This window comes from Polypterus senegalus, chromosome 4, assembly GCF_016835505.1.
Source record: "Polypterus senegalus isolate Bchr_013 chromosome 4, ASM1683550v1, whole genome shotgun sequence".
Classification (NCBI taxonomy): Eukaryota; Metazoa; Chordata; class Cladistia; order Polypteriformes; family Polypteridae; genus Polypterus; species Polypterus senegalus.
Window position 1 is genome coordinate 253,807,114 of NC_053157.1, and position 12,999 is coordinate 253,820,112.

At 44.0% G+C, this 12,999-nt stretch overlaps 1 protein-coding gene across 2 annotated transcripts in view; it reads right to left on the reverse strand.

The window, feature by feature from the left end:
• The window catches only part of LOC120528504 (E3 ubiquitin/ISG15 ligase TRIM25-like), a 45,036-nt gene that overhangs the window by 16,338 nt on the left and 15,699 nt on the right, over positions 1 to 12,999 (reverse strand). For both annotated transcript variants that reach the window (XM_039752680.1, XM_039752682.1), the window contains exon 4: positions 11,515 to 11,674. In XM_039752680.1, the coding sequence (XP_039608614.1) occupies positions 11,515 to 11,674 (160 nt within the window). The remainder of the gene's footprint in view (positions 1 to 11,514; positions 11,675 to 12,999) is intronic.

Here is a 12,999-nt window from a genome sequence, read left to right on the forward strand (position 1 = left end):
GTTGTTAGTCATTAGCACTATAACATAAGTAACATGATAATTATATTTGAATACTAACCCTCACCTATTCTGTTTCTGTTTTCGGTACCAAAATGTGGCCATTGATGCCACGGCCCACCTGCCAAGTTATTCGCCTGCCTATGGTAAAGTCATCTCTGATGGAGGATCACAGGAATCATGGGAAAGAGGGGTCCTTTCATCGGAGCAACGTTTCAGCCGTGGAATGGCCAAATGGGGGAGGCAGCTTGACTGATGAGGTCTCTCAGGACTCTAAAAATATCCAAATCTTATTATGTGATATCATCTACTGTTAAATTCTGCTCCGTACTTCTAAAATTTTTATTATTATGCTGTATTAAGGAATTGTTCTGTTCTGTGTATTGTATTGTATTGACCCCCTAATTTTGACACCCACTGCACACCCAACCTACCTGGAAAGGGGTCTCTCTTTGAACTGCCTTTCCCGAGGTTTCTTCCATTTTTCCCTACAAGGTTTTTATTGGAAATTTTTCCTTGTCTTCTCAGAGAGTCAAGAGGCAGGGCCTGTTAAAGCATATTGCGGCACTTCCTGTGTGATTTTGGGCTATACAAAAATAAACTGTATTGTATTGTATTGTATAACTAAATGTGCCATTCTTGCCCATCAAAGTGAGGACATGTTTTCTGAAAGGTCATGAAATTTATTAAAAGTCAAGCACTAAAGTCTCTCCTTCTTAGAAGTTCTCAGACCCTTTGCTGTGGCACTCCAGATCATGCTGAGGTTCATCCTGTTTGCTTTAATTATCCTTCTGATGTCTCTAGAACTTGGTTAGTGCCCACCTGTGCCAACATGATTGGATATCATTTAGAAAGTCCCACGTGTACCTGTGTATAGAAGGTCCCACAGTTTACACTGTATGTCTGGACAAAATCAAAGCCATGACGTCCAAGAAACTCGCTTTAGATCTCCACAATAAAATGGCGTTAAGGCACAGATCAGGGAAATAGGATTGAGTGTTCCCAGAAGCACATTGGTCTCTTTGACTAACAGCCCAATGGTAAGTCTAACAATTATCCCAAAGTCCTCTGCTGAGAGAGGAAGATCTTTAGGAAGGACAACCATCTCAGCAGCATTCCATCAATCAGTATAAACCTCTACAATTAAATAACTGCCTGTGTCATGGTGAAATAGGACAAACTTTTGAAATCAATTAAAAAATGTAATTTGTATTGAGAACAATTTGTATTTCTAGGTTTCCTATCCGAGGGCATACAATATTTTTGGTTTTATCAGGGGCGAGGACATAGAGGTTTCTTGGGGAACTAAACCAGGAGAAAGCAACATAAAGCAGACCGTGCGAGAACCCTGGTGAGCAAAGATCAACCACAGCCAACTAGAAGGTCTGTCCCTGGGCCTCGTTAATTGGTATTGCAAAGCAAAGCTTCACCAGGAACTGTAATCTCTTGATTTGAAAAGGTAAGTCTGACACGATTAGAGGAATGTGAGGGATTAAAAGCCTCTGGCCAGTGACACATCCTGTGATGATTATCACCTCTATGATGTTGTTCTGAAGCTGGCAGACCTGGGGCCTCATGTATAAACGGTACGTACGCACAGAAATGTTGTGTAAGAACTTTTCCACGTTCAAATCGCGATGTATAAAACCTACACTTGGCGTAAAGCCACGCACTTTTCCACGGTACCTCATGCCTTGTCGTATGCAAGTTCTCCGCTCGGTTTTGCAAACTGGCGGCACCCAGCGTCAAAGCAGTGCTACTGTTCTTGTGTGATTACTCATTATTTTCATGACGCGGCTTTATAAATACACAGAAACTAACCGCATATTGTTTATTAGTGTAATGCATCTGATTGTAATTAACTCGTAACAATATAATGGTCCAGGGAATAGACATAGTATTCAAATACCATAAGTGCTTTAGCGTTGTTACTCTCACTTCTTCTTCTTCTTCTTCTTCTTCTTTCAGCTCCTCCCGTTAGGAGTTGCCACAGCGGATCATCTTTTTCCATATTTCACTCACTGCACCACTCGGAGTATTTATATCACTGTATCTGAGTGTGAATCACAGCAGCAGCTGATCGGAAAGAGAATTATCTGTATACAGCTTTAAGGACATGCTGTCTCAGCCACTGCAAAACGTTTTAAAGCCTTTCCTGTACGGACCTCGCGGTTCAGAAACAGTTTAATCCCAAGAACTTTAAATGCACTCAATCACTGCTCCTTGTAGAACTGTTAGGACTTATAAGTACAATCACCTCACTGTAAACTTGCACTACAGTTATAATATCTCACAACCTGAGCCACTTTATAAAGCGCGTATTTACATATGATGACGATATCGTTTTTAAGGTGAAATGCAGCAAAATATGTTTGTTAAATTATACACATAAAACTTTAACTTCATTTAAATAATCTATATTCTTCACTGGGAGTGTCGTGAAGGATAGAATAATTAAACATGTACTACGAAGATATTTCAATGTTCCTTAAACGTTTTTAAGAATCGGCGCTAAGCTTACAGATGGCTTAACTTCTATTACAGAGCTGATTGTGTGGCGATCGGTTACTTGGGGAAAGAAAAGCACTGACGGCAGTGACGGCTACGCCAATATATATTGAATATAAAACAGAAAGAGAAAATAACAACACAGCTAAAAACGCAGCGACAAATTTCGACAAAAGATAAATGCTTGTCATGAGCACGAGGCTCATGAAACACATGTTTAATAACGTGCTTTAACTCCTATCATCATGAAAATGACATCACGTATACATCTCAGTATTTTAGTTATTCAGAGAACTGTAATATCACAAATGTAATGGACTCTGTGTCCAGTCGGAGGAAGAGAGCCGGTTTAAGAAGCAAGTAGTGATTCACACACATAGATCACATACGAGTAGAAGATCAAATACAAAACAAAGCATTTAACGTGCTACTTTAATTACGATGTGATTTGAGAAACTGGTTAATTAAACGATTTTAAGATGAAGTTTATAATGTTCTACTAAATGACAAAATAAACTACGTGATTAAAGTGGAAATGTCGAGATTAAAGTTGACATTTCGTGCTTTTTCCCCACCATGTGGCTTTTTTCTCTGTACCCTAATAAACTTTCATATGACACTCAGACAGTGGGCTTACAACTCGGCTTTTCATGGCGACTTTGATATGCGACTTCTTTTTTATTTCCGGCACTGTGCGATTTTGTGAATGTGAGCTTTCAAGTTTCTCCAACACGCTATGTCACTCGATCAACTTCCTTTTGTTGATTATACCACGGTTTATTTGAACAAATTGTATGTTTTTCCTTTGCCTCCACTTGGTATTCGCTGAAATTCTTATATTTTCCCTGTGCTTTTCCCATTGTCTTTTCACAGAAGGCTGCGCTTAAGGGCGATTTATATTGATTTGCATATTCAAATAGGCGTAATTCTGGGAGGAGTTGGGGCGTTACAAAATGCGTGCACGGCGTTAGTTTTCACGCTGATCGGGATTTATGTAGCGGAAGAACGTGGAAGTTGGAGTACGCACAGATTCCTGCATCTGGATTTTTCTGTGCGTAAACACATTTCGGCTTTAGTGCTTACGCCATGTTATAGTGCGAGTTCTACGCATGCCGTTATACATGAGGCCCCTGGAGACGGGTACCATTGCAAAGTTTGGATGGGCTCAGCTTTCTCAAATGGTTTTCCTACTTTCAATGCTAAGTTGTGGGTCGGCATGCCAGGAGGATTAATGGAATTGACAAATTCTTTAGGAATTTAAAAATTCTGTAGGAATTCCTGAATCGTTGTGTTCTAAAATGGTATTTATTGAAGTGTAGACAGCGTGTCAAATAATTTGAGCACCAATTGATTCATTTTATGCCTTCCCTCCCCTCGGCCTGCAGACTCTCTCTTCGCTTTGCACTTATAAATCACTGCTGCAAGTGAACTGTGATGAGAGAAGTCGCAAAATCAACCGAAATGTTCAAGCAAATTATAGAAAAAAATAATGAAGTAGTTCTCTCGTGAAAAGCGGACAGAAAGACAGATAGACAGACATTGGATTTTTATATATATATATATATATATATATATATATATATATATATATATTTATATATATTGTGGAAGCTGGCCCGGACACAGACAGATGGACATCGTATGTTCACCCAACACACTCGTTTATTTACAGTAATATTTATATTTACAGTCAGTGCACCCCCAGTGCCTCCAGCACGGTTCCCCCAAAGTCCAGGGCACACAGTCCAATTGCCTTTCTGGCCCCTTATATAGGAACCCGGATGGACTCCAGCTGCTTCCCGGCATTCCTCCGCAGACACACCCTAGTGTGGCGGAAGTGCCGGCTGCGCACCAGGAAGCCCTTCGGGTGTCCTCTGTCTTCTTCCCCCCAGCACTTCCTGGTGTGTCGGAAGTGCTGGGCTCCAGGGCTGTTCAGGCACCGGGGCGCCGCCTGCCGGTGGCCACGGGTCCCTACAGGGCTGGGCTTCCAAGCCCTCTACCCGTAGCCCCCAGCGTAACCAGGGCGGTCGCCCCCTCGCAGTCTGGAGGAGGTACAAGCCCTCCTCCGGTCCTCCTGGGCGTCCCGGCTGGATGCCACAGTGGCCCACAGCCAGCTAAGACATGTCGGTCCGAGCGGCACTTCCCGAGAGGGAAGCACATCACAGCACCCTGGGAAACCCTACTTCGGCACCCTCTCCGAGGCCAATGCACCCCTCTAGTCTGCGCCGCTCTCTCCTCCACCATCCCCGCCAGCCGGGGCACCATCCGCTCTCCGGTGTGGAGTCCTCCCGTGGAGCGGCCCGTAAAAGGAGGGCAGGTTCCTAATGGCGTCAGTCCCAGCACTCGTCGGGGCTTCAGTCCTGTGGAAAGAGAAAAGGGAGGGCCAGAAGCACTGCTTGGACACCCGCCCCGGGTGTCCCACCGGGCTCTATACCGGCAGTGCTCTCCCCCCTACCGACAGCCCGGGACTTGCCTGTTTGGCCCATCCGCCGCAGGTTCCATGCCCGTCCAGTCGTCATAGGCTGGACCGCTCTCACAGACGGCTCCTCCAGCCGCCCAGGGGTTTCCCTCTGCCTTCGCAGAGGACGGCTCTTCACTGGACGCGTGCACCCAGCGACATGACCCCTCCTATCGGAGGAACCGGCACTCAGCCTTCAGTCCCTCCTTCTCCTCTTGGACGCCCTGACGGTCTGGGTCTGAGCATGGTGAAAGTTCAAATCCAGCCCCGTCTGCGTCCCTGCAGAGCGACAGGAGACTGCCGTGGGCTTGGAGCCCGGGGAGCTAGGAACCAGGGCACTTATCAGCCCCTGTCCTGTCAGCCCGTGCGAACTCACTCTCCTCGCTCCGCAGGCATTCTGCACTGCCACGTCCACTGTTGGGGAATTGCCTACTTGGTGCCGGTCATTACTATTACAGTCATGGCCGTTTTCGCCGAATTCCCCCCTTATGCTGTACGTGGAGGGCAAGACTTACCTTCCCCACCATACTCTGCCGGCCATAGGCTCCAGCGTTGCGCCGATCCTCCGTGTCGCACAGCGTCTCCAATGACGCGACCGCTTTCCCCTTCAGCTTCTCCAGCTGGACGGCGAGAGCACTTAGCACCTGCAAGAAAGGCGACTCTGCGGGCCGAGCCACCGGCGAAAACAGGGAGACAGACATCGGTGGGCTTACCTGTCCATCAGCCACATTCGTCGTCTGCCTCCTGTGGGCCACTCCCTATGGCCCAATCGGGTCTCTTCCTGGCACGAGACTGGCATTCCTTGGTCCCGCCTCTGTACCGTCATTGGCAGGCACACAAGACACACCAGCCAATCCCTTGCATGTCAGCGGGCGGGACTTCTGGCCCGCGGCCATCTTGTCTCCCCTTCTCTGGGTGCGGTGGTGTGCCTCCTGACAGCCTCGCAGCTTCTGCGCGTTTTCGAGCTGCAGCGGCTCAGATTTCGCAGCCTCCTTCGCTGCCGCCCTCGCGCTGCCGACAGCCCGTGGACCGGCGTGCTCCTACCACGGACGCGGATCCGGTTCGTCCCTCCCTGTGGGAAACAAGGTACGTCTGACCCTGAAGGGCCGATTACTGCAGGGCAGGGCACTCACCTCCCGGATCCCGTCACTCCAAGGCCCCTGCCTCGGTGTGTGCCTTCTGTGTCGCCACGCCGGCTTGGCCGTCCGTCCTGACAGCGCGACTCTTGGAGCCCGCTGCACTCTGGCAACGCCTGTTCTCCTTCCTCCGCATCCGGGGAACATGGCCATACTGCAGTATATATATATATATATATATATATATATATATATATATATATATATATATATATATCAGCAGCCCCTCTTAATATTGGCTAATACTTTTAGTTTGATGCACAGCCTCTCATGTGGAACCTTAACGTTAAAGTTACTGGTCTATAATTGCATGGATCTGCTCAGTCACCCTTTTTATAAAATGGGATGATATTTGAGAATTTCCAGTTCTTCAGAATGTCTCCAGTGCTAGATCGTATCTGTATCATGTGTGTTCCGTGTGTACAACAATCTAAGTAAGCACATCGTTAAAACAGAATCGTTTTTCATGTTTTAGTAGTAATTAACAAAATGTAGACATGAAGTGTATAATGTGTGAAGGCTGAAGTCCAAATATCAAAGAAACACTTTCACAAACGGTACAAATATAACAGAACAAGTGCGCTTCTATTCAAGAATTTAACTGCAGAAAAAGGACCCGCATTAAGGTGCGAAATCACACACCTTTGAGATGATCGCTCTGGTGGTGCAATGATATCAACTGTTGACTGGTAATCAAAACTTCACGGGTTCGACTCTGGATGAGTCCGTTTTGAGAAGTGAGCTGCTCTTATTCTTACTATTTTAGAATAAAACATACATTTGATTTCAGTCTGTAACTTTATTGTCATCTCAACGATATACAAGTATACAGATAGACGAAATTGCGAAGCTCAGGGTCCACAGAGTAACAACATGACATTCAAATAATAAATTAAAAATTGGATTAAAATTTAAAATTAAAACACAAACAAGACAAGACATTGTGCAAAGACAATACAAAGAAGTTGTAGCAGTTCTGTTCAGTTTTATTCTCTCAGTTGTGTTCACAATCCCAAACCGTCCAATCTGACACTGCTGTTTTCACATAAAGATGCGCTTTAGCAGAGGTGAACTCAGATGATAACGACGGTTCTACATAGGATTCACGTCGCACTTTTGCTGTCACTGTACTTTGTATATGTACATGGGTAGCTCTGCAGTCTACTTATGACTTTAGGCTGTAGGAAGTAAGTAAATAAATCAAGGTAAATCTCTTATATATTTTTCTCTTCTGGTTCGTCCTGCTTCCTCTTCAAAACCGATCCTGCCCACATGCAGCCGACACAGCATTTCTCGATTCCTATTCCTGCTCATCCAAACCCTTCCCAACGCTGCCTGAGGCCTCCTATACACCCCCATGCTGCATTTCTCGATTCCTATTCCTCCTTCGGACTACCGTGTTCCCCGCTCCTCTCTCATGACTCCATTGGTGTCACGTCACCGCCCGATTTTTAGTCTGACCGCATGACTTTTCACTTCAGCCATGTGTGCGCCTGGGAGTCTTTTCCATAGCCTGTGACAGGAAGGTACTCTCTCGACCTTTGGCATTGGTTTCGCTCCTTGTTATTGGTTTCACTCCTTCCTGTTTTCGTTATACTGCGACAGTTATTTCCTAAGCCTTTGTTATAAAATAAACGACAGTATGTTCTGTGTCGACGGGTTTTGTACAATGTCATCTTATGGTTTACCCACTTTTATTCCCTTGCGGAGACATTGGCTGGCACAAAGATTTACAACATGTTCCCGATAAAAGAATCGCCAAGCAAATAAAGCTTACTCAATACCAATTTTACACATACTGATTAGCGATGAGGAATACATTTAGTATTTTGCACTCCAGCGACAGACTATTCCAACAGTACATTGTAGATACGTATGTTAAAACAGAGGCCGCACGTCTCAACTATCTCAGATTAGATCAACAAGATCTGCGTGTGGAACAATACAAAGGACTATCAGACGCACTGCAAGCAAACTCTGAAAATAACAACATACGTGTAGGCAAAATGATCAAATTACCATCCACATTTCCAGGAAGTCCAAGTCCATACGTGCAAAAAAACTAACAGCAGAACTACCTTCTCAATGTTTACCACAACAAGACCCAGTTGCTCAACTTTACGGTGATATTAATTTCTCGACTGTGACTGCCCAAGAACTTGCTGCAAGAGCAATACTGAGCGTCACAAACGACGATTCTCTACATATTAACAACAAACTTCTTGATCTTATACAGGGTGAAAAATTGACCTTCAAGAGTGTAGATACAGTAGTCAGTGACGATCCTAATGATCAACTAACGTATCCACAGGAGTTTTTACACACCCTCACACCAACTGGCATGCCTCCCTATATCCTTCATCTAAAGATGGGAGCCGTAGTTATGCTCATCCAAAATATTATGCCATCAAAAGGTATTTGCAACGGAAAAAGACTCATCATTACCTGAATACATACAAATATTATTGAATGCAAACTAATCGCTATCCAAAATTCTGAAACAATCTTCATTTGTATAATCTCTCTCCCTCCTTCCGATACCAATCTCCCTTTTACATTTAAATGCACACAATTCCCACTCAGACTCGCCTTCCCCATGACTACCAACAAGTCCCAAGGACAAATGTTTGCAAAGATTTGCGTTAATCTACAACAACCAGTCTTCAGCCATGGTCAGTTCTACGTGGCTTTTTTCTAGGGTTACATCTTTCGACTTATTATCTGTCGTCTCCACCAAAATACCTATTCACTACTGCGCCTTTCAAGAAGTATTTATTAATTCTTGATTTCTGAATTCCTTTCTCACCGTTTTCTGTTCCTATTCTTACACCGCCGTATGCTACGTCGGCCAGTAAATAATAACGTTCGATCTGGCTCTTATATACAAAGTACAGTGATGGCAGCTTCCACCTTCAGCTATAGACTCTTGAGTAAGCAAGCGACTCTCCACGCTGGTGTTTAGATCTGGACAGTGCAGCGCACTTGTTCTGTTATATTTGTACCTTTTGTGAAAGTGTTTATTTGATATTTAGCCATCAGCCTTCACACATTATACAGTTCATGTCTACATTTTGTCAACTATTACTAAAACATTAAAAACGTTTCTGTTTTAACGATGTGTTTACATAGATTGTTGTATACACGGTACACACATGATACAGATACGATCTAGTACAGGGGTTCACAAACTCGGTCCTGGGGGACCCCTGTGGCTGCAGGTTTTTGTTCCAACCAGCCTCTGTTTTTAATTGGACTCCTGGGCTAATTAAGTGAATGAACTGTTTTTTTCTTTTTAACAGTATTTTTATCTTGATTGTCATTCTACTTTTCTAGGTGTTCTAATTGTTTAATTAATCATTATTCACTACATTGTGGGGCTGACACTAAAGTAGTTGCACCCTTTCACGATTGAGTGGTGTTTGCTTGGGTTTCTGCTCTGCTTGTTTTTAATTGTCATTATTAAGATTCAATGAAGGGAGCAAACAGCACAGAGAAAGGGTGAAATATAATAAAAAGAGAGTTAAGCATTTAAATCTATAACAAAAACAGAAGTATTTCTAAGTTTCTTATAAATGTAAAAATCATGGTGCTGTACTTTCATGAATGTAGAATGAAAGATAAATAATACCAGCTAATTAAATGAGATCAGTGCTATCTGGTGTTGTCACTGATTAGGAATCTGGTTGGAACAAAAATCTGCAGCCACAGTGGACCCCCAGGGCCGAGTTTGAGAACCCCTGTTCTAGTATTTATAAAAGGTGCCGTTGTGCTTGACTTCTCTCTCTATAAAACTCTAAGCAACTGACACGTAGAAAAACAGACTTGAGCTGAGAAAACTGTGTGGCGGTGGGGGGGATGTTATAGCAGGATGCTTGGAGCTTATGGACGAATTTACAGGACAAAAGATACTGATGGAGAGGTGCGAAGGGTTTTAAGGTGGGATGGATTTATGAGTTTTTCATGGGCTTTCGTAATTCTAGTGTTAACAGATGCTTTCATATTCACAATGGAGTTATTTGTCTTCTACGCCTTATTCATTTGTTTTTTCCTTTGTCAGTTCTTTTTCAACTCTTTATTAAAAAACTGTGGAATTTTTATTTTTTCAATTTCCTGCTAAATTGATAAAAACCTGTCCTATGTTATATTTTAAAATGTTGTTTAAACCTGTACCACTGCTCCTCGACTGTCTCCACACTTAAAAGCTTATCCCAGTCCATCCTCCTTAGACTTTGTCACATCATTACTAGACCCCCTCTATTCACCATATCACTCCTGTCTTGCAGCAGCTTCACCGGCTTCCAGTTAAGTTCCACATTCAATTCAAAATTCTCCTGCTAACTTTTAAGGCTCTCCACACTCTCGCCCCTCCATATCTGTCTGACCTCCTCCATGTTGACATTCACTCCTACACCCTTAGGTCCTCGTCCTCCATCCACTTGACTGTCCCCTTCGTTCATTTTACCACCATGGGGAGCACAACATTCAGTTGCTCTGCTCCCCAGCTCTGGAACTCACTACCACCTGAACTTAGAAATATTGAATCACTCTCACTTTTCAAATCTAAACTTAAAACTCATTTGTTTCAGAATGCTTTCTCTCTTTGATTACAATTGCTCTGTCTGATTTTAATTTTTCTATTTTACTTTTGTTTATAATGTGTGTTTTATCTATTGTTCGGTGTCCTTAAGTGTTTAGAAAGGCGCCTACAAATAAATAAAATGTATTATTATTATTATTATTATTATTATCTCTTCAAAATTTGCCCTACCAAAGTTCAACTTAACAATTTTAGTCTTTGCACTCACACTTTTCCAAAACACTGAGAATTGTGTCATATTCTGGTCACATGACCCTGGTGGTCCAATCACCTCGACACCCTCAGTTCTGTCGTGATTATCACAGAATACTAAACCCAGACAGACTTCACCCCGTGTTGGTGCTTTAACATGCTGAGTCACTGATGGCTTTTAAAATCTCCTGCTCTTGTGCTCTGCTATTTTCAAGGTTAGGTTTGGCATTGACAGACGTAACGTGGTCTTCTGATGATCAGATCTGTTTGTCCTGATGGTTCAGGATATTCCTCAATTTTCCAATATCTTGTAGGAGTTTTCCTTACTCAGTTTTCATCACTGACAAGTCACACTGAGCTCCATTTTCAAGCTCTGCTGCAGTCACACAGAATTATAATATTCTACTGAAAATGTCAACGTTCTCGATTAGCAGCAACTGTGTGCTCTGATCGTGTGATATCACTCTGACAGTCACCATAAAATGGCGTATATATAATACAACATCCTCAATAGATACATGTTAAAGAGCCAGTCATCTTCATGCATCTCACCTCTTAATGTCCTCTTATTGTCACTCTGATCCTCCTCAATAGCAGACACAATGTCACCAGACCCTCACACTTACCTGATGGAGTCCTTGTCATGACGACCCACTGGCTGATCTTCTCCACACTCTTTGTCAGACCTGACAGCTCCTTTCTCAGGTCCTCAGATGAGAAATCAGCGGTGACAGTAAAACTCAGTGAGTCTCCATCAGCAGGAAGGACACAGCGAGATGAGAAAGTCTGCATCAGGAGAGAAGAGGAGACGAGATTTCAGAGAGGACCCACATATCTTTAATGGATCAGCACTTCACACTTTGCTCTGTCCTAAATGACGACACTATAATACCCCACCCTTTAGGCGATGCATTCGATTTCAACCACAAATTAACCTCAAACTGAGCTCAGACCCTGTAACTGCGCTTGTCGAGGGTTTTCAGCGACTAGAAAGATATTCAAACAGTTGTTAGGACTCGTTGTTCAAACAAAAAGTCCAAGTGTCATCGTGTTAAATGTTTTAGTGAAATTCAAAGCAGACAGTTCTCACCGATATTAAACAGATAGCTGATAACACACACACACACACACACACACACAAGCTCTTGTCTACGGTATAATATTCCGTTTACGTGTCCAGGTTACATTTGTTAAAGTCTGTCATCACCTCCACTAAGACCTGCAGACATACACACGTACAGTCAGAACACTCTGAGCACCTAATGCCTTTCTGTCTAACACTTCATGTTTGTTTCTAGCCGTCTTACTTTATTCTGAAAGCATTCGATTGTCTAAATACAGAAATATAGCAGAGCATTAAGAACATCCATCCATCCATCTTCTTCTGCTTATCCGAGGTCGGGTCACGGGGGCAGCAGCTTGAGCAGAGAGGCCCAGACATCTCTCTCCCCGGCCACTTCTTCTAGCTCTTCAGGGAGAATCCCAAGGCGTTCACAGGCCAGCCAGGAGACATAGTTCCTCCAGCGTGTCCTACGTCTTCCCCAGGGCCTCCTCCCGGTTGGACGTGCCTGAGCCACCTCATCTGACTCCTCTCGATAAGGAGGAGCAGCGGCTCTTCTCTGAGCCCCTCCCAAATGACTCAGCTTCTCACCTTATCTTTAAGGGAAAGCCCAGACACCCTGCAGAGGAAACTCATTTCAGCCACTTGTATTCACGATCTCGTTCTTTCGGTCACTACCCATAGCTCATGACCATAGGTGAGGGTATGAACGTAGATCGACTGGTAAATTGAGAGCTTTGCCTTCCATCACATCCATCAGAGCCCTCATCACTGCAGATGCCACACCGATCCGCCTGTCAATCTCACGCTCCATTCTTCCGTCACTCATACTTGAACTCCTCCACTTGGGGCAGGATCTCGCTCCCAACCCTGATAGGGCACTCCACCCTTTTCCAGCTGAGGACCATGGTCTCGGATTTGGAGGTGCTGATTCCCATCCCAGCTGTTTCACACTCAGCTGTGAACCAATTCAGAGAGAGCTGAAGATCACGGCCTGATGAAGCAGCATTAAGAACATCCCATTAAATTGTTAGCTTACGGGGTTATGCAG